The sequence below is a fragment of the Drosophila pseudoobscura genome, chromosome 4, assembly GCF_009870125.1.
Source record: "Drosophila pseudoobscura strain MV-25-SWS-2005 chromosome 4, UCI_Dpse_MV25, whole genome shotgun sequence".
In the NCBI taxonomy this organism is placed as follows: domain Eukaryota; kingdom Metazoa; phylum Arthropoda; class Insecta; order Diptera; family Drosophilidae; genus Drosophila; species Drosophila pseudoobscura.
In genome coordinates this window covers 29,719,987-29,745,295 of record NC_046681.1, presented here as the reverse complement: position 1 = coordinate 29,745,295, position 25,309 = coordinate 29,719,987, and the positions used below count along the sequence as shown (strand labels likewise).

At 45.8% G+C, this 25,309-nt stretch overlaps 6 protein-coding genes and 4 long non-coding RNA genes across 18 annotated transcripts; 5 read left to right on the top strand and 5 right to left on the bottom strand.

The window, feature by feature from the left end:
* Positions 1–15: 15 nt before the first annotated feature.
* LOC26532583 (uncharacterized) lies at positions 16–1,353 on the top strand. Of its 5 annotated transcripts, none has more exons than XR_001451031.2 (5): positions 317–532; positions 600–677; positions 798–882; positions 971–1,037; positions 1,094–1,353. It is a non-coding gene; the product is annotated as an uncharacterized lncRNA (long non-coding RNA). The 5 variants fall into 5 exon arrangements; XR_001451034.2 differs by having other exon boundaries at positions 323–532; positions 600–698; positions 1,097–1,353; XR_001451033.2 differs by having other exon boundaries at positions 327–532; positions 600–698.
* Positions 1,354–2,211: 858 nt separating this feature from the next.
* On the bottom strand, positions 2,212–2,956 carry LOC6903300 (histone-like protein 18C). The gene is made up of 2 exons (XM_002132452.3): positions 2,694–2,956; positions 2,212–2,631 (listed from the first exon to the last, which is right to left on the bottom strand). Exons 1-2 carry the CDS (start codon positions 2,844–2,846, stop codon positions 2,275–2,277), a joined length of 510 nt encoding a protein of 169 aa, XP_002132488.2. The 5' UTR covers positions 2,847–2,956; the 3' UTR covers positions 2,212–2,274.
* Positions 2,957–3,657: 701 nt separating this feature from the next.
* Positions 3,658–4,060, top strand: LOC117184045 (uncharacterized). 2 transcript variants are annotated; one of them, XR_004469211.1, is made up of 2 exons: positions 3,658–3,733; positions 3,837–4,060. It is a non-coding gene; the product is annotated as an uncharacterized lncRNA (long non-coding RNA). The 2 variants fall into 2 exon arrangements; XR_004469212.1 differs by having other exon boundaries at positions 3,662–3,737.
* A 1,823-nt stretch (positions 4,061–5,883) lies between these two features.
* Positions 5,884–6,393, bottom strand: LOC117184046 (uncharacterized). Of its 2 annotated transcripts, none has more exons than XR_004469215.1 (2): positions 6,307–6,393; positions 5,884–6,207 (listed from the first exon to the last, which is right to left on the bottom strand). It is a non-coding gene; the product is annotated as an uncharacterized lncRNA (long non-coding RNA). The 2 variants fall into 2 exon arrangements; XR_004469214.1 differs by having other exon boundaries at positions 6,311–6,393.
* A 1,353-nt stretch (positions 6,394–7,746) lies between these two features.
* Positions 7,747–8,471, top strand: LOC6903299 (histone-like protein 18C). Its single transcript, XM_002132451.3, has 2 exons — positions 7,747–7,989; positions 8,052–8,471. Exons 1-2 carry the CDS (start codon positions 7,837–7,839, stop codon positions 8,406–8,408), a joined length of 510 nt encoding a protein of 169 aa, XP_002132487.3. The 5' UTR covers positions 7,747–7,836; the 3' UTR covers positions 8,409–8,471.
* LOC117184044 (uncharacterized) lies at positions 8,444–9,963 on the bottom strand. The gene is made up of 2 exons (XR_004469210.1): positions 9,478–9,963; positions 8,444–9,396 (listed from the first exon to the last, which is right to left on the bottom strand). It is a non-coding gene; the product is annotated as an uncharacterized lncRNA (long non-coding RNA).
* Positions 9,964–9,969: 6 nt separating this feature from the next.
* Mt2 (methyltransferase 2) lies at positions 9,970–11,142 on the bottom strand. The gene is made up of 2 exons (XM_033380081.1): positions 11,025–11,142; positions 9,970–10,968 (listed from the first exon to the last, which is right to left on the bottom strand). The coding sequence occupies exons 1-2, from the start codon at positions 11,083–11,085 to the stop codon at positions 9,986–9,988; spliced, it is 1,044 nt and encodes a 347-aa protein (XP_033235972.1). The 5' UTR covers positions 11,086–11,142; the 3' UTR covers positions 9,970–9,985.
* A 21-nt stretch (positions 11,143–11,163) lies between these two features.
* On the top strand, positions 11,164–12,546 carry LOC4817727 (probable ribosome production factor 1). Its single transcript, XM_001357110.4, has one exon. The coding sequence runs from the start codon at positions 11,259–11,261 to the stop codon at positions 12,453–12,455; it is 1,197 nt and encodes a 398-aa protein (XP_001357146.3). The 5' UTR covers positions 11,164–11,258; the 3' UTR covers positions 12,456–12,546.
* Pex19 (peroxin 19) lies at positions 12,457–21,829 on the bottom strand. Of its 2 annotated transcripts, none has more exons than XM_015180188.2 (5): positions 21,667–21,829; positions 13,602–13,713; positions 13,224–13,527; positions 13,004–13,167; positions 12,457–12,937 (listed from the first exon to the last, which is right to left on the bottom strand). In XM_015180188.2, exons 1-5 carry the CDS (start codon positions 21,671–21,673, stop codon positions 12,691–12,693), a joined length of 834 nt encoding a protein of 277 aa, XP_015035674.1. In that variant the 5' UTR covers positions 21,674–21,829; the 3' UTR covers positions 12,457–12,690. The 2 variants fall into 2 exon arrangements, with proteins under 2 accessions (XP_015035674.1, XP_001357147.1); XM_001357111.4 differs by lacking the exon at positions 21,667–21,829 and adding an exon at positions 13,800–13,848.
* prd (paired) lies at positions 19,305–25,309 on the top strand. Of its 2 annotated transcripts, none has more exons than XM_015180189.2 (2): positions 19,305–19,956; positions 23,128–25,309. In XM_015180189.2, the coding sequence occupies exons 1-2, from the start codon at positions 19,920–19,922 to the stop codon at positions 24,999–25,001; spliced, it is 1,911 nt and encodes a 636-aa protein (XP_015035675.1). In that variant the 5' UTR covers positions 19,305–19,919; the 3' UTR covers positions 25,002–25,309. The 2 variants fall into 2 exon arrangements, with proteins under 2 accessions (XP_015035675.1, XP_001357148.2); XM_001357112.4 differs by lacking the exon at positions 19,305–19,956 and adding an exon at positions 22,285–22,672.

Genomic DNA, 25,309 nt, shown 5'->3' with positions numbered 1-25,309 from the left:
TTCCACAGTCCATCAAACCAAGGAGAGTGATTTTACTTATTTTTGCGTAGCAAGTATGAGTTTTGGAGCATGAAACAGTGTGACCGTCTGACTCTCAGGGATGTACCTGCGAAAACGAACTTAACCCACCTAGCCCGCCGCTATTTAAACAGACGAAATCTTTGAGCTAAACCGCGAAAAATAATTGTAAGTGTTCCTTATATATCCATCCTATCCTTTTTCTTCACTTAAAAAAAAACACCACGATATCTTTCACCTGAACTATGCTAAAATTATTCAAGTTTTATCATTACCTTGAAGTGTATTAGAATAAATTTCTAGGTAGCTAGGTAGCGGTGCTGTTTTTTATATGCTCATTTTAGTCTGTTTAAAAAGCTCGCCATTAAAATGTATGGGCGTAAGTCTTACATCGTAGTGCGTGATGAACCTTCAATCGAATTAGTTACATAAGACGTGAATCCTTTAAATATCGAAGCCTTGACTGGAGGAACAATGATGCCTGCGGACATCGCTTGAAATTAACCCATTAAGGGTATGAAGTGAATATGTTAAAAAACTTTTGTAATAATTTGTATATCAAAGCTCATCCTACACCTCAGATCTTCTCGCAAGGCGTTTAAAACCGGCCTTTAATGGGTTAAATTGTAAAGAAATAAAAACATGTATATACGTATTACGTACGTACCAAAAGTTTATATGTAGGTTACTTTTCCATATATTTATTTTATATAACTTTGTAATCTTTTTAAACAGTAAAATATGAAATTTATTAATTATGAATTCCCTTTCTACACTAGGTTGAGTTATGGAGCTAGGGGCATAGGAGCATAGTGCCCTCCTCTTCCGTCCTGCGCGACGCTTTACCTAATCGGCTTGGACCGGGTAAGTTGTCCTTGTTTCCCCCATATTTATCTTTTCCATTGACTATTTTTCCTTGGTTCTGCTTCTCTTATTCTTGTATTCCCTCCAGCTCTATTTGGTGACACGCTTTCTGGACACAAACTGATATTCCGCGATCCCTCCTCTAGCCCCACCCGGTAAAGTTATTAAGTTATTATTTATTCATTTTCTTTATTAAACTCTTTCATTTTAGCAGGTCGCACCCTCTGGTGGCTAGGAATTCCTCTTGCGTGCCCGCGGTCAGCGATATGTATACCATCGTTTACCAGGGGCTTCACGCTTCTGGTCTTCCGGTTCATATGATCGAGTGCAATTTGACTGCAGAAAATATTCTTGATTGGCCCATGATAAGGACCAAATCAAGTATTTTTGTCTTACGGTCACAGGAAGCTGTCGCACACCAAGGTCGGACCACAAATAACAAAGAAATAAAAATATGCATGCATTATGAAATTTGCCAAAAATCGGACTCATTTTCATAGTCGAGATTTTGATGCTGTTCGACAGTCTCACCCTCGACCCTCACGATCCTGGGAGAGTTGGTCCTTCAACAATCGTCCCATAAATAGTCGAGATATAGCCTTTTGAAGATTTAGATTTTGTATTTCATTAGAGTACTGGTTCTTTCTGAACGCTATATCTCTGCTATACGGCGGCCGATCGGAGTGCGGCATGTCTTTTCGTGATCGGGAGGGTCCTGCCAATCGACTGCCATCGGAAAAAGGGACATCCCTTTTTTCACGATTTTCGCAAAAACGAAATGAAGATTTCGTCGTTTTTTATGAGGGCGCTGGACTCGGACCGATCCAGCAAAGGTTCTGCCTTACCAAATAAGGTGCCCGAGGACTATGAGAAAATGTTCGAGACGATCGTGAAGGTCACCAAGGAAATGGTTGACTTTCGTAAGTAGTATACGTGATGCTGTATCCCACTCTGGCCATTGCTTACCTGCAAATGGTGTGGAGCGGAAAGTAGCAGAGGGCTATATCCTTCGTGGGTGGGAACAAACACGAGCTGGACGATTCGTACAAGAGGCGCATCGAAAAGCTGAAGCTGATCCGCAAGCCACTGGAAGTGCCACAAAGAGCCCTGGAACAGCTATCTGGTGCGGACAAAGTGAAGTTCTGCATGTTCAGAAGCACCTTCAACCTATTCAAGGTACCCCAATCGCAGCTTTGGTCGAATGGGCACCTGAATCGGCTTTTGGTCCACTTCGAAATCCTAACTTACACTGACGACAGGATGCCCCAGGAGCGGATTCTCTGCTGTCTAAAAATAAAATTGTTTTGTTTACAGAAAAAAACGAGGAAATACGAATATTCCAGTCTATAAAACTCGACTTCGACACGTGTAATTTTCTTTGGTTCTTTTTAGTCAAATTTCTTGAGGATCATCATCAGTCTTCTTGCACTTTGACTTGTTGGATTTGCGGGATTTGCGAGACTTGCGGGGTGGCTTTGAGCAGCTTTTCTTGGACCTCCTGCTTTTGCGCTTTTTGCAATCCGACTTCTTGCGTCTGCGCTTTTCACAACTCGCCTTCTTGGGCTTACTTTTAGCACAGCTGGGCTCGCTTTTACGCGTCCAGAAACATTCCTCCTCGTCCAGGGAGGAATCAGTCGACACTACTGCAGAAGCTGTTGTGCTGGCTATGGCATCCTGTTCAGTGCAGAGCAAGCTGCTGCTGTTGCCTTGCTTAATGCGTCCTATGGAGCTTGCAGGTCGATAGTCAGGCTGTAGGGTGCAAAAGGGAACTGCTGCACTCATTAGTGGATTTAAATGCGCAAAGAACTCACCCCACGGTACCGAGCTCTGTGGCCTGGGGACATCGCACGCCAACGCTGCGCTGCGACGTGTACCACCCTCTGTCCGTGGTATATGGATCCAAACCGGCGTTTGCAGTCCCGCAGGTAATTTAAATATGCGTTAACATAGCTCATCTTAGACATTTTTCATAAAACCAAAGAATAAACAACAAAAATTTGGAAAAATTACAATAAAAATACTAGTACTAATTATTTGAAATAAAAAAAAAAGGAAATTTGTAGCTACAGATGTTGCTCGTACAGAGAACAACCTTCAACTAAACTGAGTCCTGGGCGTGGCTTTGCTTTCGATCCGACATAACATTTCATTAGAATACTGGGTTTTTCTGAACGCTATATCTCTGCTATACGGCAGCCGATCGGAGTGCGGCATGTCTTTTCGTGATCGGGAGGGTCCTGCCAATCGACTGCCATCGGAAAAAGGGACATCCCTTTTTTCACGATTTTCGCAAAAAATCATGATGGTTACATCATTAAATTTGCCAAAAATCGGCCTCATTTTCATAGTCGAGATTTTGATGCTGTTCGACAGTCTGGACTCTCACGATCCTGAGAGAGTTGGTCCTTCAACAATCGTCCCATAAATAGTCGAGATATAGCCTTTTGAAGATTTAGATTTTATATTTCATTAGAGTACTGGTTTTTTCTGAACGCCATCGCCGGAGCCGATCGGAGTGCGGCATGTCTTTTCGTGATCGGGAGGGTCCCGCCAATCGACTGCCATCGGAACACCGATTCGCTTGTTTAGCAGGGGCATCACCTTTTTTGTCTTCCGGTCATATGAGCGAGTGGGTGCTCGATGACGGCTGTCCACTCCAGGAGTCTGACCGACTGACATCGTGAACCCCCGCTGGCTCCTGCGCACGTGGCCACGATGCCGTGCGAACCTCGGGACATGATTCTTGTCACGCGAGGCTGTGGCTTTCTGTCTGACATTTTGGTCCGGCCACTGCTACGGCCCTCTTCCTTGCATGCCACGCTGTTTTCTTCGTCTTTCCAGTTCGCTCGCTGTCGGTAACTCCTCGTCCTCTGTGGCAGCCACTGGCTGGCCTGTCCTGATGACGCTGCTATATATAATTGTGGATATATTTTTAATTCTATCTTCCTTCACAGAGAACTTACATATGTACCCTACGCTTTGCCACAAACCATGTCGTATCTGATTTGACCCAGCCAGACGGTCCTATCCAAGCATGAGCGAGGCGTTTTCGAGTCAGACCGAGTATCCCATTGCAAGATTCATACCTAACAAGCCATCGTCATCCTTCAACATGGTGATCGACAACAAGGACTTTGACTATGGCCACCAAGGGAGGCCCTACGCGGGACGCTAGATACACGCATCCATTCATTTAGATAGTACTTTAAAAATATTTTCCACTTGTTTATTTATTTATACTAAGCTAAGTTTTGATTAATAAAACTATTGAAAAATCATCCTTGCTGTATCCTTAATCGGGGAAACTATCTCGATTGCAAAAAGGCGCGGCACGCCGAAATCGGTTCGCAAATAGCGGAGAAAACTAAATATTTGTAGTTGGGGAAAATGTCCTTGATCCTTGATAAGGACTAGCAAATCAGGGACATTTTTCCGATCACAGGGAGCCATCGCAGGCTCAGATCGGTCCACAAATAGCCGAAAAAACTAAACATGTATGGCTGGGGTTTTTGGAGTCCTTATCAAAGGATCAAGGACATATATCTGATCAGGGGAAGCCAGGGCACGCCCCGATCGGGCCACAAATAAAGGAGAAAACAAGATTTATAGGTCTGGGGACAATATCCTTGATCCTTGGTCATTGATAAGGACTGCATTAGATCAAGGATGCTATTCCGAGCACAGAAATATGACGCCTGTCCCGATCTGGCCACAAAAAGCCGGGAAACTAGATATGTATGGTTGGGGCGGTTGATGTCCTTACCGAAGGATCAAGGATCAAGATCTGAGCACGTGGTTCCTTGGCACGACCCGATCGAACCTAAAATAATGGCAAAAACAATATATATACGTCTGGAGTAAATATCCTTTATCCATGGTCCTTGACGAGGACTCCATCAAATCAGGGACATTTTTCCGATCACAGGAAGTCGTCGCACGTCCCGATCGGGCCTCAAATAACGGAGAAAACAAATCTAGGCTGTAATTTGTTATTTTTGAAAATGTAGTTCAAGAATTCGCCGATAGCGGCGCCACCGTACAAAAGAGAAAAACTCGCGTCAAATGGCCAAAATCTGGATGGGATACCAGGCAAACAGAAATCAGCAGCAAGCAACTGTAGGAACTGCAAAAAATTTTCGCAGCATACCTTAGGGGGCTCGAAATTAAAAAAAATCATCGACCTTCTGCTGATTTCTGTTCGCCTGGTATCCCAGCCATTTGACGCGAGCTATTTTATTTGTACGGGGGTGCCCCTATCGGTGATTTCTTGAACTACATTTTCAAAAATAACAAATTACAGCCTATATTTGTTTTCTCCGTTATTTGAGGCCCGATCGGGACGTGCGACGACTTCCTGTGATCGGAAAAATGTCCCTGATTTGATGGAGTCCTCGTCAAGGACCATGGATAAAGGATATTTACTCCAGACGTATATATATTGTTTTTGCCATTATTTTAGGTTCGATCGGGACGTGCCAAGGAACCACGTGCTCAGATCTTGATCCTTGATCCTTCGGTAAGGACATCAACCGCCCCAACCATACACATCTAGTGTCCCGGCTTTTTGTGGCCCGATCGGGACATGCGTCATCTTTCTGTGTTCGGAATAGCATCCTTGATCTAATGCAGTCCTTATCAAGGACCAAGGATCAAGGATATTGTCCCCAGACCTATATATCTTGTTTTCTCCTTTATTTGTGGCCCGATCGGGGCGTGCCCTGGCTTCCTCTGATCAGATATATGTCCTTGATCCTTTGATAAGGACTCCAAAAACCCCAGCCATACATGTTTAGTTTTTTCGGCTATTTGTGGACCGCTCTGAGCCTGCGATGGCTCCCTGTGATCGGAAAAATGTCCCTGATTTGCTAGTCCTTATCAAGGATCAAGGACATTTTCCCCAACTACAAATATTTAGTTTTCTCCGCTATTTGCGAACCGATTTCGGCGTGCCGCGCCTTTTTGCAATCGAGATAGTTTCCCCGATTAAGGATACAGCAAGGATGATTTTTCAATAGTTTTATTCATCAAAACTTAGCTTAGTATAAATAAATAAACAAGTGGAAAACATTTTTTACGTACTATCTAAATGAATAGATGCGTGTATCTAGCGTCCCGCGTAGTGCCTCCCTTGGTGGCCATAGCCAAAGTCCTTGTTGTCGATCACCATGTTGAAGGATGACGATGGCTTGTTAGGTATGAATCTTGCAATGGGATACTCGGTCTGACTCGAAAACGCCTCGCTCATGCTTGGATAGGACCATCTGGCTGGGTCAAATCAGATACGACATGGTTTGTGGCAAAGCGTAGGGTACATATGTAAGTTCTCTGTGAAGGAAGATAGAATTAAAAATATATCCACAATTATATATAGCAGCGTCATCAGGACAGGCCAGCCAGTGGCTGCCACAGAGGACGAGGAGTTACCGACAGCGAGCGAACTGGAAAGACGAAGAAAACAGCGTGGCATGCAAGGAAGAGGGCCGTAGCAGTGGCCGGACCAAAATGTCAGACAGAAAGCCACAGCCTCGCGTGACAAGAATCATGTCCCGAGGTTCGCACGGCATCGTGGCCACGTGCGCAGGAGCCAGCGGGGGTTCACGATGTCAGTCGGTCAGACTCCTGGAGTGGACAGCCGTCATCGAGCACCCACTCGCTCATATGACCGGAAGACAAAAAAGGTGATGCCCCTGCTAAACAAGCGAATCGGTGTTCCGATGGCAGTCGATTGGCGGGACCCTCCCGATCACGAAAAGACATGCCGCACTCCGATCGGCTCCGGCGATGGCGTTCAGAAAAAACCAGTACTCTAATGAAATATAAAATCTAAATCTTCAAAAGGCTATATCTCGACTATTTATGGGACGATTGTTGAAGGACCAACTCTCTCAGGATCGTGAGAGTCCAGACTGTCGAACAGCATCAAAATCTCGACTATGAAAATGAGGCCGATTTTTGGCAAATTTAATGATGTAACCATCATGATTTTTTGCGAAAATCGTGAAAAAATGGATGTCCCTTTTTCCGATGGCAGTCGATTGGGAGGACTGGCCCGATCGCAAGAATACATACTGCACTCCGATCGGCTGCCGTATAGCAGAGATATAGCGTTCAGAAAGAACCAGTACTCTAATGAAATACAAAATCTAAATCTTCAAAAGGCTATATCTCGACTATTTATGGGACGATTGTTGAAGGACCAACTCTCCCAGGATCGTGAGGGTCTAGACTGTCGAACAGCATCAAAATCTCGACTATGAAAATGAGTCCGATTTTTGGCAAATTTAATGATGTAACCATCATGATTTTTTGCGAAAATCGTGAAAAAATGGATGTCCCTTTTTCCGATGGCAGTCGATTGGGAGGACTGGCCCGATCGCAAGAATACATACTGCACTCCGATCGGCTGCCGTATAGCAGAGATATAGCGTTCAGAAAAAACCAGTACTCTACTGAAATGCAAAATCTAAATCTTCAAAAGGCTATATCTCGACTATTTATGGGACGATTGTTGAAGGACCAACTCTCCCAGGATCGTGAGGGTCCAGACTGTCGAACAGCATCAAAATCTCGACTATGAAAATGAGGCCGATTTTTGGCAAATTTAATGATGTAACCATCATGATTTTTTGCGAAAATCGTGAAAAAAGGGATGTCCCTTTTTCCGATGGCAGTCGATTGGCAGGACCCTCCCGATCACGAAAAGACATGCCGCACTCCGATCGGCTGCCGTATAGCAGAGATATAGCGTTCAGAAAAACCCAGTATTCTAATGAAATGTTATGTCGGATCGAAAGCAAAGCCACGCCCAGGACTCAGTTTAGTTGAAGGTTGTTCTCTGTACGAGCAACATCTGTAGCTACAAATTTCCTTTTTTTTTATTTCAAATAATTAGTACTAGTATTTTTATTGTAATTTTTCCAAATTTTTGTTGTTTATTCTTTGGTTTTATGAAAAATGTCTAAGATGAGCTATGTTAACGCATATTTAAATTACCTGCGGGACTGCAAACGCCGGTTTGGATCCATATACCACGGACAGAGGGTGGTACACGTCGCAGCGCAGCGTTGGCGTGCGATGTCCCCAGGCCACAGAGCTCGGTACCGTGGGGTGAGTTCTTTGCGCATTTAAATCCACTAATGAGTGCAGCAGTTCCCTTTTGCACCCTACAGCCTGACTATCGACCTGCAAGCTCCATAGGACGCATTAAGCAAGGCAACAGCAGCAGCTTGCTCTGCACTGAACAGGATGCCATAGCCAGCACAACAGCTTCTGCAGTAGTGTCGACTGATTCCTCCCTGGACGAGGAGGAATGTTTCTGGACGCGTAAAAGCGAGCCCAGCTGTGCTAAAAGTAAGCCCAAGAAGGCGAGTTGTGAAAAGCGCAGACGCAAGAAGTCGGATTGCAAAAAGCGCAAAAGCAGGAGGTCCAAGAAAAGCTGCTCAAAGCCACCCCGCAAGTCTCGCAAATCCCGCAAATCCAACAAGTCAAAGTGCAAGAAGACTGATGATGATCCTCAAGAAATTTGACTAAAAAGAACCAAAGAAAATTACACGTGTCGAAGTCGAGTTTTATAGACTGGAATATTCGTATTTCCTCGTTTTTTTCTGTAAACAAAACAATTTTATTTTTAGACAGCAGAGAATCCGCTCCTGGGGCATCCTGTCGTCAGTGTAAGTTAGGATTTCGAAGTGGACCAAAAGCCGATTCAGGTGCCCATTCGACCAAAGCTGCGATTGGGGTACCTTGAATAGGTTGAAGGTGCTTCTGAACATGCAGAACTTCACTTTGTCCGCACCAGATAGCTGTTCCAGGGCTCTTTGTGGCACGTCCAGTGGCTTGCGGATCAGCTTCAGCTTTTCGATGCGCCTCTTGTACGAATCGTCCAGCTCGTGTTTGTTCCCACCCACGAAGGATATAGCCCTCTGCTACTTTCCGCTCCACACCATTTGCAGGTAAGCAATGGCCAGAGTGGGATACAGCATCACGTATACTACTTACGAAAGTCAACCATTTCCTTGGTGACCTTCACGATCGTCTCGAACATTTTCTCATAGTCCTCGGGCACCTTATTTGGTAAGGCAGAACCTTTGCTGGATCGGTCCGAGTCCAGCGCCCTCATAAAAAACGACGAAATCTTCGTTTCGTTTTTGCGAAAATCGTGAAAAAAGGGATGTCCCTTTTTCCGATGGCAGTCGATTGGCAGGACCCTCCCGATCACGAAAAGACATGCCGCACTCAGATCGGCTGCAGCATAGCAAAGAAATGGCGTTCAGAAAAAACCAGTACTCTAATGAAATGCAAAATCGAAATCTTCAAAAGGCTATATCTCGACTATTTATGGGACGATTGTTGAAGGACCAACTCTGTCAGGATCGAGAGGATCCATACTGTCGAACAGCCTATGAAAATGAGTCCGATTTTTGGCAAATTTCATGATGCAAACATATTTTGATTTCTTCATTATTTGTGGTCTGATCTAGGCGTGCGACAGCTTCCTGGGATCGTCAGAAAATCCTTGATTTGAAAAATAAGAGAAGATCCAAGAAAAAATTATCAATGGAAATTATGAAAATGGGGTAAACAAGGACAACTTACCCAAAGCCGATGAGGTAAAGCATCGTGCATGAGGGAAGACGATGTCGGTAATGCATGCACATGCGAAGCACATAGGTCGTACGTCGTAAAAAGAACAGGTAAATAAATAATGTACCAGCTGCTGGCGGGATGCATGCGATCGTGGATGCAGTATCAATCCAATCCGGCAACACTCAAACAGCTGAGTCCACCGTAGGGCGCCCAGTTAAAAAAAAGTTCGCGACCGCCAACTACTTTAAAGTGAGAAAATCACCAGAGCAGCGCAGGACATGGAAAAGTGATGAAAAACAACAGAAACCAAACTCTGAAAGCGAAAAAAGCGTTGCAAAGCGTGGCTGGCTCATGATGACAGTTACAAGTTAATCATGATCAAGTTGCATAAATCATAAGCTCACATATACATATACTGACTGAGTACCGGGTATAAAGTAGAGCCGTGGCAACATTTTGACAAAAACAGTACCAACGATTTTTTTTTTTGAAACGGCGGAACATGGGACAGTTTTTTCTACTGCTTTGTTGCGATCAACAGTTTAATCAATTCACCAACAACTTTAACGTTAATGCTGTTGCCGAGCAGCCGGTACTTTTGTCGATTTGTTGTTTCAGGGGGAAAGGCAAACTCCTCGGGAAAACTCATCAGCCGTGCCACTTCCCGGGGTGTGAAGTAACGTAGTTTTATTTGTCGCAGGAGATCCAAACGTCGCTGCCGCACATCCTCAGAGCTACTACTGGTATCCTGGTTATTATTGTCGATTTCTTTCACCAACTCAAATATACGATGGGACTCCTCCTTAGAAAGCGGTGTAAAGGCCGAGCCCGTGCCTTCAGTATAGTGCGTATAGCCTTTGGTAAAGCACATAGATCTATTTTGTGTTGGATGTATTATGTCCATGACCAACACCCGCTTGGTTAGAACGTCGTCGGGTACAAGGTATTCACAAGAGACATTGTCCTCAAGGATCGCGGAGATTTGGGAAACAGACTGTTCGGTTGAGGGACTTTCAGGCATTTCCTCCCAGATTTTACCTCCAGCAAAGGCAAAGTCTTTAGTCTTGCGAGCAATGCAGTAGTACCGATAGCGAGTATTGGGAACATTAAATTGTGTGGGCGTCAGTATAAACTCCCGCCAATAGAATCCAGCCTTCTCCAGGGCTTCAACGAATTGATTTCGAGCTTGAGAGCATTCGAATCCCTTAACGTTTTCCATCAAAATATACTGGAGAGTTTCGCACTGCGGAATGAGAGTGCACAAATGGGTGAGTGCATCCGATCGCTTGTCCTCCGTGTCCCTTTGTAATCCCTGGCGGGTGTGCGGCTGACACGGCGGCGACATAAGAAGCATGGTAGCTCCCAGCTTGCTGACCTCTTTCTCACTGAGGCTTTGAATGTTTCTCGTCTTCACATGGCAATTGAGCGCAAAATTATAAACAGCATTGGCCACTGTATTGACATCCATTGCGGCCACAATATTGCCATCTAGCTGGGCATCTGCAATGCAATACGAATGTCAATAGGATTTTCATTCCTACATAATATCTACTCACATTTAAAGGCATAATGCATGCCCCCGATGCCGCTGAATAGTTCCAAAACACGGAATCCCATTAAATTTAAATGCTTTATATCGAAGAAATTCTGTATTTCAGTGACTTTGTCAGCTGTCAGCTTTAACCCATTAAGGTTATTAATAAAAATTGTCGACGTACCAATGTGAATGAATTTTTCAAGAAGAAGAACAACATCAACACGTGCGGGGCTTGAATTTATTTTACAGAAAAATGATTAAAATAAAGAAAAAACTCCCGCTTCCGCCTCCAGTGGACGAGGACTCGGACAGCGATTCGAGCTTCGCAGAGGAGGAGACCGAGGACAAAGAAATAAACCCAGAGGACGATAGCACAGACGAAGAACCACATACTAGCAAACGCAAACAACAGCCAAAGGAAGATGATGACGGTGCTGTCGACGACGATGCCGAGGACACTGCCATCAAAGATGAAGATGAGGATGAGGATGACGATGACGATGACGACAACGAGGATGATGATGAAGATGAAAAGAAGGCACGCATTCCTCTTTTCAATCCACTAAGCTTGATGAGAAACAAGGAACAGCGCTTGGCTCTCTATCGCAAAATGAAGAAGGAGAAGCACAAGAAGAAGATGCAAGAAAGACGTGCCCGTCGCAAGGCTGGCGTGCCGGTCAATCCGGGCCACACAATTGAAAGCCTGCGTGAGAAGGATCAGACAGAGGTGGCCAATCTGAACGATTCGGACAACGAGGAACTGCAGAAAGAGCTGGAAATCGATGACTTCAGTTCGTACTTTGAACGCGTGTACGAGCCCAAAGTCCTGATTACCTTCGCCGACAATCCCGTGACCAAGACACGAAAATTTGGCCTGGAGCTGTCTCGCATATTCCCCAATGCCCTGGTTAAGATTCGGAATAAGGCATCAGTTAAGAAAATCTGCAAAAGCGCCGAACGCGAGGAATTCACAGATGTGGTCATCATCAATGAGGACAGAAGGAAACCGAATGGTTTGTTGGTCATCCACTTGCCTAACGGCCCCACGGCACATTTCAAGTTGTCGAACGTCAAGCTTACATCGGACATCAAGCGGGATCACAAGGAGATAACCAAGCATAGGCCCGAGGTGATTCTAACCAACTTCACAACGCGCTTGGGTCTCACAGTCGGCCGTATGCTTGGCGCCCTTTTCCATCACGATCCAGAGTTCAAGGGCCGGCGCGCGGCAACGTTTCACAATCAACGCGATTACATATTCTTCCGCCACCATCGCTACGAGTTCTCCAAAGAAGGAAAGCGCGTGAAGCTTCGCGAATTGGGGCCCAGGTTCACGCTCAAGCTGCGCTCGCTTCAGGAGGGAACATTTGACAGCAAAACTGGGGACTATGCCTGGATAATTAGTAACAAACGACATGCCATGGAGTCCCGACGACGCTTCTTCCTCTAAATGTATTTCGATTCTTTGTATTTAGCTTAGAGAACATAAAATAAAAACAATTTCTCAGCTCAAGAGAGATAACCATCTGAGGAGACCACCACATTGACATTTTGTTTTGTCCAGAAATACAGAAAATAATAAAAATACAAAGTTCTTATCCTAAAAATGTGCAACACTCAACAGTTAACCGAATTGGCACACTACGGGGAAAGTGTTCCAAAAGAAATTGCACCTTCTCTTCCACCTACATGGTGGGACACTGGGGATTTGGGCCATTGCCACCGGCGATAGCTGCTGTGGGATCGGTAAACGGCAGATCACCGCCCGTCTCGGCCAGAATCTCAGCTGGTGGCTGTCCATAGTCTTGAAGTTTTCGCATATCGTCCAGAACCACACGGAACTTCTCGCGCTTGACGGTGGCCGAATCGTCGGGCTTTTCCGACTGCAAGTGGCCCTCGATTACCTTGTAGAGCTCCATCTGTTTTTGGTACCTAGGGAGACACGGGACATGTAACCGTTTAGAAATGTATGACCATTTAAATCAATGTCTAGCCAACCTCTCTTTGTCCTCAGCCGATAGCTTGGCATCGTTCTCTTCGAGGTACTTGGGGTACTTTTCCAACAGCTCTTTAATGCTGGGCAGTAGAATTTCAGCCGAAAGCAGGCTCTGCATCATGCCTTCCATGAAGGGTAGGAACATGTTGCCATCAGGGGCGCCACTCTAAAAATTTGAATAATGATTGATTTCACGTGACTTAGGCTTCAGACCACACTTACACCATCCAGATTTAAGGAACCAAACATGCTGGCAATGTCATTCTCGGAGGCAGGTGCTGCCAGATTGTCAGTGCCTTCCTGAAGACCTTTCAGGGCCTGCGAAATGCTGTCTGAATACTTGGAGACGTCTTCATCGGTGGCCGAGTTCTCGCCACTCAAAGTCAATGCGGCTGCCTCGGCCATCTTCTTGAAGCCAGACATGATCTGATCTGGGTCCTGCGGCAACGGTGGGATATCCCCACTGGGCGTATCCGGACCACCGAACAATGTGTTCATGCGGTCGGCCAATACCTTGGCCTGCTCGCTGCAATTGGAGAATACAAAGTTCAAAAGTTGGCTCATGACATCGCGCAGCTGCTGCAGACTCCCGTGACTCACATGAAAAATGCATCAGGGTCTTCGGAACCTTCGGCGACCTCGGTGCTTGCCGCATCGGTGGCCTTGCCCTTCTCCTTCTTATTACCACTTTTGTCGAAATCCTGCAGAGCACCTGCCGAGGGAAAATTTTAATATGAAATCGAGCATTACATAATTTTGTCAAAATTCAATGAGGCTCCGAATGGGCCATCCACTCACTGTCCAGCAGGTCGTTTAAGTCATCTCCGTTTTGCTTTTCCTCAGACATTTTGTAAAAAATTAAAGAAAAATCTTTTAATTCTAATTTTCCGTGGGAAGGGGGTTGGGAGCAGTGTGACCGCGGACTTTTACCGTAAATATACTAACGAATTTATGTTCTACTATACATATTCCTCGTTTTTGATATTCCGTGGTTTATTACTAACTATATAGAACATTTAGCCATGCCCACATAATTTTTTCCCATTAATGAATAATTGACTGGCTTTATTTAAATACTTGCTTTTATTGCATTTCTATATTACGTTAAAAATGAAATTACCACCAACGTATTTGCAATAAAATACTTATCGATAAAATATACCGTCCGAGCCTGAGAAATATACCAAAATATACCGTTATGTCATGTTAAAAATATACCGTAAATATACTGACGATTTAAAGTTATATTTTACTTATTCCTCGTTTGTGATATTCCGTGGAATATTACTAGCTATATAGAACATTTAGCCCTGCCCACATAATTTTAGGCCGTTGAGGAATACATTTTCTTTAAGATTGGCTAGTTTTTAGGCCTTGCTTTTAGTGTATTTTGGCTAAAACAAACAACCGTAAATATACCGTCGGTTCAATTTACTGACAGAACGGCAGTTGAAAATTCAAATTTAAATGTGTAATTATTGGGAGCATTGAAATGGATAAATCCGTTTATGCGGGACAGAAATACAATCAACGTGTTTTTATATTTCCTTGTAAATTAATAAATGACGGGTATAATAATAATAATAATAATAAACAATTTTACAGAAAAATCAAACAAAAGAGTTGGGTCCTCTTAAATAAAGAAAACAGATTGCCCTCAAGTTTTATAGGTTTTTAAACATTTGAATTTATTCTGTGTTACTTAAGTTTCCAACATTGAACATTACGACTGTAGATATTTGTGCAAAACTCGGTAACAAAATGAAACAATCCAAGGACATTAGTCGAAGATTATCTAAAATAATCACCCAAAATATTTACGGTTCTTCTGCGAAACACAAACATGCTGGGACAAGCACCTTGCTGTGCGTCCATGAAGATCGGCGACCAAAACTGCGACCAGAAACCCAAACCGCACATACTCGTACTGCAGCTCAGCGTAGAGCATCGCAGCGTAGCGCATCGCAGCGGTGAGGGGAAAGCAATCACCAAGTCAACAAATCCATCAAGGTTACGCCTAGGCGCGACCAATTCTAAAACCAGAACGCTACACCCACACCCACACCCAGGACACAGGGGTTTTTGCAGTAGGGAGTCAAAGCCGGTCTGAGTGTTCTCTTCTGCACGAAGGTCATCTCTCCTGGCTAGTTTTTCGATTCATCTCATATGGTCAATTGGTTTGGTTTTGGGTTGGGTGTTTTTCTACCTTAACCGCACAGTTTAGTTTACCGAAAGAGCAAAACGAATTCACGATTCGGCACGCCCACGCAGCGAAGTACATATTGTGGTAAAATGTGTACTTCCATTCTTCCATTTGGGGCGGAGTTTTCGACGATATCGTATGAACTGAACTGCTGAGGGTTCCATGAACGTGCCCAGCATGGGCGGAGCTTCAGTTGAAATAATGCATAATTTAGTGTTTTATTTTTGGGCTACAGCACGCATTAAGGGTGTTATAGAAAACATTTAAGCTGTTTTATTTTATGAAAAAGGGGAAAACTTATTTTCTCACCATTTTTCAACGGCAAAATATACCATCTTTAAGATTTCCTGGAACTTAAACGGTTCGAAAAGTCAAGACAACCGTCAAAAAGTCAAAAACAAAAGTCGAAAACGTAAAAACCCTTTCGATAGAACACAATGCGGTATTGGCCCATACAGCTGATCACAATATACGAAACCTGGATGGTCCTTTGCTCTTTTTTGACATAATTTTTAATGAACAAGAGGTTTGTCATAAAATTATTTATTTGCATATAATCGGTTGTTTGGAGTTTAGCGAGTTTACCTGAGTCTCGGTCGGCACCAGCGCACGCTATGCTTCTCAGGAAGAGTGTTGAAACGGAACTCAGGACCCGGTCCTGGTCCTGGTCGCCTTTACCGTCATAAAATGCGCATCAGCATCTCCTTCTGTCTCTCTTTCTCTTTACAGAGTTTACTTCCTTCTTGCACATCTTTTTTTGGAAACTTTGTGTAGATATAACCTTTCCATATATTGGCTGCGATTTCACGGTCACTGATCGCAGCATTTATATATTTATTTTTTCCGACTTTTCCGCATCCTTCCAGCGAAAGAAGGTGGAAGAGACGCAATTTTATGAGCTATTGATCATGCCATAATAGACTTTCGCGATTGTTCAGTAATGGCAATGATTGCGGTTTTATAAGCACCACCATTCAGGTCGCGGTCGTGGCGTGTGTCTGCCCAGGATCACAGATCATCGTCAACGCTATCTTTTGATATATTTTCTATAGGCCATACAAATTGCGATTACAGGGCCTGCAATGTTTTCCTGGAAAACTCCCAGTTTTCCTTTGAAATTCAAGTCACCCCCTAAAGAACTTCTTTCTCATCCTCATCCTCATCACCATCCCCATTCCCAGCCGCATCTCCTTCGGTATTGCGCAATGAGGCACTGAGTTCTTCATGCTCTGACACCATCGCTCTCCATCAAAGCGCTTAACGCTCGCTCCCCACATGCAAATGAGCCCTTGCGTCTGTCGTGACTCCGGGCGTCGGCGGTGGCGGCGGCCGGGCCAGATTGGGCCGTCTGCTCCAGATGATGTGGGCTGCTATTTGCTGTTTGCTGCCCCTGGTTTTCTGTTCTGTTTGATTAAACGGAAATTAAGTGTGCGTTTCGGTTGCAGCCGCCCCATGCGATTCGCCATGGCTGCCTTTTTATTCCGGCCTGCACATATTTTTTATTTTTCATGTTTCTTGATCAATTTGGCATGTCAAGTTTTTTGAGTAAATTTTTTGTGTTTGTAGCTGATGGAGAGAACCATGGGCCTACATTTTATTTATTAGATTTATTAGATCTACTCAAAGATCGGAAGAATTTGATCATTGATCTTGGCAATACGACAGAGTTTAAATGCTTCATATTCTGGAAATCGAAATTGAATCAATTCTGGTAGTTTGTTAGGATTAACTTAATCTTAAATTACCATTTAAAATCATATTTAGAGCACGAAATATTCCATATTTATTTATATTTTTTAAATTGTTGACTAAAATAAATCCAATGCTCACTAATAGTTATAGACAAAGCATAAAGGCGATCAGTTGAATATGAATTTCTATTCGAACTTTTAAAAAATATGAATATGAAAAGTATATGAATATGACTGGAAAAAATATTACCACAGCTTAAATTATCTTAAGTTAAAATCTTAAGATCTCTGTTAACCTGTTTGTGCACTGCATTTTCTCGAAGCAACTAAAGAAAACGCAGCTCCAAGGCCTTTGATTAATGAAACAATTGAATAATATTATTTAAATTCGCATATATCCGATGCGAAGCGTGGCTAATGGACAAACGCCGCCGCAGATCCAAGACCAGGTCCAACAAACTACATAATCGAAACCCACGAAGATGTGAGAAAAGTGCCACCTACTTTTTGAAGTGCTGTGTGCTGTGATCTTCGACGGCTAGCTAATGATGTGTATATGGTGTGTGGACGGTGGATCCGTCCACGATCGATGATGATCCGATCCACAACAATCGGCTACAAAGCAGAGCAATTACAAATCAGAGAACGAACTCCCGAAAGCGGACGGACGGGCGCAAGCGAGCCAGCAAGAGTTCGGGACAACAGGTTGCTGGCTGATGGATGGCTGGTGGAAGCCCCTTGACGGCCGACAGGAAAACAAATTAATCTTGTTGACGTCTTGGCTTGATCGCCGCGCCTCATCACTTTCTTCAGAGCCCTGCTGCAGGCCAGACTCAGAGCCAGAGCCCAGCAGTTCAGTGCCTCCAGATGTTTGATCTCGACCTGATGCTGATCCCCTGATCTGCTGTTGGACAACGATGTGTTGCGCCTACCTTTGCGCCTTCTGTTTAATGATCAATTTGTTGGCCTCCGGGTCTCAGATGTGTGCCGACAGCGTTTAGCAGTCGATTGGATTGGATGGCTTTGTTTTTGTTTAGGCCCCAGGCTAATGAGTTTCTTAAAAGTGGGTGTATGTGTCAGGGGCTCCCCTTTGGCCCTTTGGCCCTCGGGAATCGGGAATCGGGAAACGGGAATCACCCTTCAAGAGTCAGCGAAAATTTCCGCCAGACAATGCGTCGTCTCAGCCATGACGAATCTGACCAAGACTCTGCGGCGAACCGACCACTGGATTGTGGGCAGAGTTCGAGGAGTTCCTTTCAATCGAAATGCGATGCGTTATACTCGTACGAAATATGCTAATTTGCAGACAATGCCATTTCTCGGGAACGCCAACCCAAGCTCGTGACCCACAAACAACTAATGCCTTCAATTAGCCCGGCTAAACTGTCATGGAGGACTTGAACATGGACCAGGTTCGCTCGGCTGCCACCAAGTGCAAGGGTTAATCGTATTCGCTTTGCTGCTGATCGCCGCCTGCAGATCGGGAAAGACCCTCACTCGCAGAAGCTGGATCGCCCCTGGCCCATCCTATCGATGGGCGTTGGCTGCGTTAAGCCGCAGCATTTTTGTTTTTCTTTTTTTTTTCGATGGGCTGGATGGACTACCTGGGGTGGCGATGCCCCGGTTTAACTTGTCCCCATGGAAAATCGTTTACAAATGTTGATCAATAAAACGTTGGACTGTAATGCGATTATCCGCTATAATCATGCCCAGCTACAGATCAACACTTGAGAACTTTTCCAAAATATTTGAAAAAGTCAACTGGCGATCTTTAGGGTCTCCCTCTCCTCTCCGGCACTAAGCTGATGCGACTTTCCCTCTAATCTCGCACTTTGGTGCTATTTGTTTGCATGCTTTAGCAGGGATTTCGTTTTACAATCGCTCCCTGGAACTATAAGGACACATAAGGATACTCGTAGAATATGTGTGTCTGCAGGGCCTAGGGCAGAGGCATGGGCTGTGACCAGGGGCAGCCTCTCTGCCTACATATCGAGACGCGTATTTACTAAAACTTACTAAGGATTACCCGAAAAGTCAATCGCCGCCTGCCTGGTCTGATCTGGTTGAGCCAACGGAAATATTTGAGGATCAGCAGCCAGCTTGAGGATCAGAGAGGCGGATCAATGTTTAAGTCAAGGTTGGAATAAAAAGATTAGCAGATTCCTTAAGATCATTTATAGAACTGCTGCAGCATTAAACTTGAGGATCGGAAAAAAAGTTTCCATATTTAAGGGATAGCTAAAAGTTTAAGAGAAAAGATAATTGAATAATTACTTTAACTGCTTGGTCAGTCTTATGTAGATTTTTAAACATATTAAAGGTATGTGACGATTATTACATAGAAAATTCATATATAATCTATAGAGAAACATCAACACTAAAAAATAATGGAAGATCACGCAGAGAATCTGGCACCTCTTGAAAAACAGATAGACTTGCACAGAAGTTCTGAGCATTATTCGGATCTGTCACAGAGATCACGTATGGGACAAGTTAAAAGGTCTGGCATGTTAAATTAAGTTCCCTAATTTCTACAAATTATGGCTCTAAATAGTTCATTATATAAGCATCCCAGACACCCGTTGAGTGGTCGGTTGGAAAAATCGCCTTCGCCTTCTGTGGTCTGCATGGAAATTCGTTGCACAGCAACAGGCAGGCATGGCAGGGCATCCACGACAGCAAACAAGACCGAGAGAAAAAAACAACAAAGCTAGAGACCCCTGATAAAGACATTAGAAGCAGTGGAACGTGGAAACAATCAAGGCCGTTCCAATGTGTGACAACAGAGCACATTACGTTTGCCCAAAGCGAATCGATTGCCAAACAGAAACAGCTACAGAAATCAAGAGGAAAAAGCAAAAACACAAAGTTGGAAAGAACTATGCAAGATTGATGATCAGATGAGATTTCAAGACTTGGGAGATACTTACTAAAAGCTCTCTTAAAGCAAAAATTAAGTTTAGTTCAAGTTGTTTATGATCTGACCGATCATATGATCATGCGGAGAATCATTGCATTTGAAGGATGTTAAATTTGAATGAAGAAAGAAGCAAAAGATCTTGTGAGTAATCTACCCATCGAACCCACATATGTATGTTAGAAGGTTTGAAAGTTTGCCAAGAAATGGAATTTGTTATTCCATCTTTTAAGTTATGAGGGCGAAGCTAAACAATTATCAACAGATTGCAGGTGGAAATGTGGAGAGTTGATAACAAAGAGGGAGGAGTTAAGAGCTCCCCCATTCCCCTGGCTAATAGGATCGTTAGTTTGCACAGATTGATTGATCACACGATCCTTTCAAAGACGATATACCAGGTACGGATATGGGCCTGGACGAAACTTGGCTTTGAGGACTGAGACAACGATCACGAGGATGATTTTCATTCATAGCACCCTAGGTGGCATCATAAAAAGTCTCTTAGCATCTTTATTCATTGCATGGACGTGTTTTCATTTTTCCGCTTGTCGTCCAGTCCGTTCGTGGAAATGCGATTGAAGCTGGCTCGCAGCGTTTATGGCACCGTTGCCTCCTACTGTTTTCTGCATTTTCATACCGCGCTCGCAGCCCTCTCCCTGTTCCACTCGGCCTGTTCCTGTGCTGCGGAGCCGATCCCTATGATGATGCTGGATATTTTGCGCGTTGATAGCGCAAAATTAGCGTTATATGAGTGGCCTTTTCAGTGCTCATTGTTTGGCCAAATCGAGAAATCAACGCCGTATCGGAATCGGAATAGGATTGATCGGCAGTTGCGGCGCCGCGTACCCCAATTCTTCTTCCTGTTTTGGCCAAGATCAGTGGCTCAAGGTCGTCCTGGGTCTCCTGCTAGGCGTAAATGTTTGCACACCCTGCACATCCGTACTCCGTACTGGGTACTCCTCCCGTTGGGTTTGCTTAACCAAAAACCCACCGGGCAGCCGTACCGAGCAGTAGAAACCCAAATCTTTTGTTGATTTGCGGCCTCCGTTGTCCTTGATCCTCGCTCACTGGCTCTCAGGAGGATGCGGAATTCGTCACGTCTCTGTGGGCCAATTTCCTCGCTGGCGTTTCAGCTGGGGCCCGGCCCGGGCCCTGGCCCATCATTAATTCTTCAAACTCTTGGCGCTCCTCCATTGTTCCATGGTTTTTGTGTGTTTCAGTGGTTGCAACAGCCATCGGTTCGCTTTCTTTTCCAGCGGTTTTACTTAACCTTTTCGAGGGGTCTCTGTTGCGTGAAATTTCATAATTAATCAAACCCACACGAAGCCCAAAGACTGGCCACCAGAAGCAGCTTGAATCAGCCGTCAGCTTGGGCCCACTGGTGCATAATAGTACGGAGAGAAAAGCGTGACAAGGATATGGTTAGGATACGACTAGGGTAAGGCCTATGCATGGGAACAGTTTTCGCTTCAAAGAAGAACCTGTCTAGATCATCACTTTGAGTTCGATTCCTTTTCGAATATGAACTGAAAGCTAATTGATTGACTTTATATTTCTAGTAACCGTTTTAGTGTTCGTACTGTTGAATAATTCCATGATTTTTCGAATCAAATCTAAGCTCAATCTTTTACAAATAGATTGTCCATTTCTTCATTCTTATATTTTCTTATGGAATATCTCGACTTTAAGCTATAAGGATTATTGCATGATCAAAACCCACTCTATAAACTTTCGGAATCCTTCATATCCTAACAAAAAAAACCGGACTAAAAAGATCAACACAGCAATATATCCATGCTAAGAATATCCACGTCGTCATTTAAATATTCTAATGGAAGTACTATCTCGTCTCACCTTTCATCTATGTATCCATTGCTTCCCCCTAGAATGTCTCTGCAATAGCATTCTAAAAGCATTTCGTTCCTTCGTATCCGAAAAGAAGCTTCCTTGAGTAGTTCGATCCAAGTCCGATGGGTCTTTGTTCGGTTCCGGAAGCCGTGGCCAACTGTCGGACAGGTAGAGGCCTGGAAGCATATAAATTGAGGGCGCTAATGAGGTATCAATAAAGGATATATTACGCTTGTAAACTGTTTAATGCATACTCGATTGCATTATGCGTTCCATTGAATATCTAATTTGATTTCCAGGGGTAAAAGTGGGACCCGGAACCCCTCTTCATGAAAAACTATGCCCAGGACTGGTGCCATGACCAACAGAAGACCAGGCTGGAATATGACAATATGGTACACCCCCCCAATTTCTGCTACTCATTCCCGTCTTTACAATTGCTTTTGCTGAGACGCCCCCAAAGAGCGGGATGGCGTGCTGGCTGGTCTGAGATCTAAGCACTAGTGCGAGGGAGAAGCCAGGGCTGAGCGAGCGGCGATTGGTCCGCGTATTGCTTTACCTGCCAGATGGCTGACATCTTGGCTGCCGCTGTCGTCGTCGCCGTCGCCGTCGCCTTCTTCACAGAAAGGCAACGATCTTGGCCGCCGTTCGTCTGGTGAAGTCAGTTAGGCCCAGACTGCGCAACGAGTCAGACCACATCTCGTCTTCGTCTTGCGTTTCGTTTCGCCCCGTTGCCGTTGCCTCCGTCACCAGCCAGTGTCGTGGCTATGCTTATCGAAATAGTGAAACAAATCGCCAATTATAATTTTGCTACACTCACTTAATGCTCTGATCGATTGTCAAGTGTCGAAAATCGAAAGAAAGTGCGATAACAATCGGAACAGAGCACGCCGGTTAGTTCCGGGAAAATATTTTGTGGTCTTGCCACTGGGAGCCACTGAAACTATGACTGTAACCGCCTTTGCCGCCGCAATGCACAGACCCTTCTTCAATGGATATTCCACTATGCAAGGTAAGTGTCTTGGATCATCCGAAAGGCATCTTGGGGGATTGAGAGACCGAACAGTCCATTAAAGCTTTGGGATGTCCAGTCCTTCTCTTCTCCGAAGATTGAGAGATGAAACAGTCGTTCAACAGTCCCTCGGTATTGAGGGGTCGAGTTCGGACATTCCTTTAACGGTTCGAAAATTGAGCGATCAACAGATCGTACAGTCCATCTTCTCTCCAAGGACTCACTAATGGCCATTAGTTGCTCTCGGCGGGAGAGTCGCGCGTCGTTGAGACGGAATGACCTTCGCTCCGACTGCCGAATGCCGACTGTCTCTTCCCCTTCCCTGGAAGTCAATTGTGCGAGAGGTGTCGTAAATCAAGTGGCTACGGTCGTGACACGCGCAGCCTCCTACCTGGCAAATTGGAAACTATCTTTGAAAAATTGTCTAACTTTCCCTCCCGTCTCTCCCTTTGCAGACATGAACAGCGGCCAAGGACGAGTCAATCAATTGGGCGGAGTATTCATCAACGGACGTCCACTGCCAAATAATATACGTCTAAAGATCGTCGAGATGGCCGCCGATGGCATCCGTCCATGCGTGATCTCACGCCAGTTGCGCGTCTCCCATGGATGCGTGTCCAAGATTCTGAACCGCTACCAGGAGACCGGCTCGATACGCCCGGGAGTGATTGGGGGATCCAAGCCGAGGATCGCCACGCCCGAGATCGAGAACCGCATCGAGGACTACAAGCGCACCAACCCGGGCATGTTCTCCTGGGAGATACGCGAGAAGCTCATTCGCGAGGGCATCTGTGACCGCAGCACGGCCCCATCCGTGTCCGCCATATCGCGCCTGGTGCGCGGCCGCGATGCCCCACTGGACAGCGAGCTGTCGCCGTCCTCCTCCTCCGCCGGCCACCACAAGGCCCCGTCCAGCTCCTGCGGCTCCGACCTCTCGTCGGGCCACCACAACAACAACAACAGCAACAACAACAAGCCCTCCGACGACGACCTCTCCGACTGCGAGAGCGAGCCCGGGATCGCCCTCAAGCGCAAGCAGCGTCGCTGCCGCACCACCTTCTCCGCAGCCCAGCTGGACGAGCTTGAGCGCGCCTTTGAGCGCACCCAGTACCCGGACATCTATACCCGCGAAGAGCTCGCACAGCGCACCAATCTGACCGAGGCCCGCATCCAGGTGTGGTTCAGCAATCGCCGGGCACGCCTTCGCAAGCAGCACAACTCCGTCTCGGGCGGCCCCGGATCCGGAGTAGGTTCCTCTATGCCGTCCGTCTCCATACCCTCCAGCGTGCCCAGCATGGCGCCCCTGGCAATGATGCCTAGCATGGAAGCGGCAGCCGTATACCAGCAACAGTACGACTTCTACAGCACCGCAGCCCCAACGGCCACGGCGGTGGGGAGCAACCTCTCGCCCGGCTCCAGCCTGACCCTATCCTCGCTGAACTCGGCCACAACACCACCGCATCACCACCAGTTCTACAATCCGAGTGCCGTCAGCACGGCCAGCTACATCATGCCATCGAGCGCCAACTCTGGTTCCGTTCCCGGTTCCGGTTCAGGCTCCGGCAATATCATCGTCTCTGGAGTCACTCCCAGCTATGAGACACAACTGGGCTTGGGAGTGGGCATTGGAGTGGGTTCCTCCGTCTACAGCACTGAATCTGAGCCGCATCAGACAATGCCACGTAACGAGAGTCCCAACGAGTCCGTCTCCTCCGGTTTTGGTCAGCTGCCGCCAACACCCAACAGCCTCTCTGCGGTTGTGGGTGGAGCCGGTCCCACCGGCGAGTCCTCGCAGTCGTTGATCAATGCCAGCGGTGGCAGTGAGGAACTGTCGGCCGCACTGAAAGTGGAGGCCGCTGATCTGGTAGCCGCCGCCGCAGCTGCTGGACAGCCTCAGCTCTACAGCAGCTGGAGCTCGATGCAGAGCCTGCGCCCGAACGCCCCGCTCTCCCCGGAAGACTCTTTGAATTCGACCAGCTCCACCAGCCAGGCCCTGGAGATGTCGGCAGCCGCCCATCAAATGTTTCATCCGTATCAGCACACGCCGCAATATGCCCCATATCCCACGGCCACGGGGCATTCGCATTCCCATTCGCATCATGCTCACGGCCATCCCCATTCGCACGGATCGCATCATGGGCACGCTCCACATCCGCATCCGCATGCGCACCATCCACAGTATGCCGGAGCGGGACATCCTCACTATCCGCCCACCTCTTCGACTCATTTCATGCCGCAGAACTTCAATGCCGCCGCCTTCGCATCGCCCTCGAAGGTCAACTACGCGACGATGCCCCCGCAGCCGTTCTATCACCACTCCTGGTATTAGAAGTGGAGCTGGGGATCGCAGGAGTATAGGATCGGGAGCAGGTGTCACCTGATCCGTGATTGATGTCGCCAAAGATGTACATACATACACAGGGGAGAAGATGTGGGGAGGGGGAAGTAGAGACATTTTCCATATGGAAAACATCTTCAGGACTTCCCCGAGTAGCACCAATTTTCTATAGCCAAGTCTAGATCATAGTCCATCCTATAATAAGTATACGTATAAGTACTATATATGTCCATCCTAAGATCTCTATGATAAGTAGCAAGTGCCTTGAAAATAAATACTTATTCTAATTTATCTAAAAA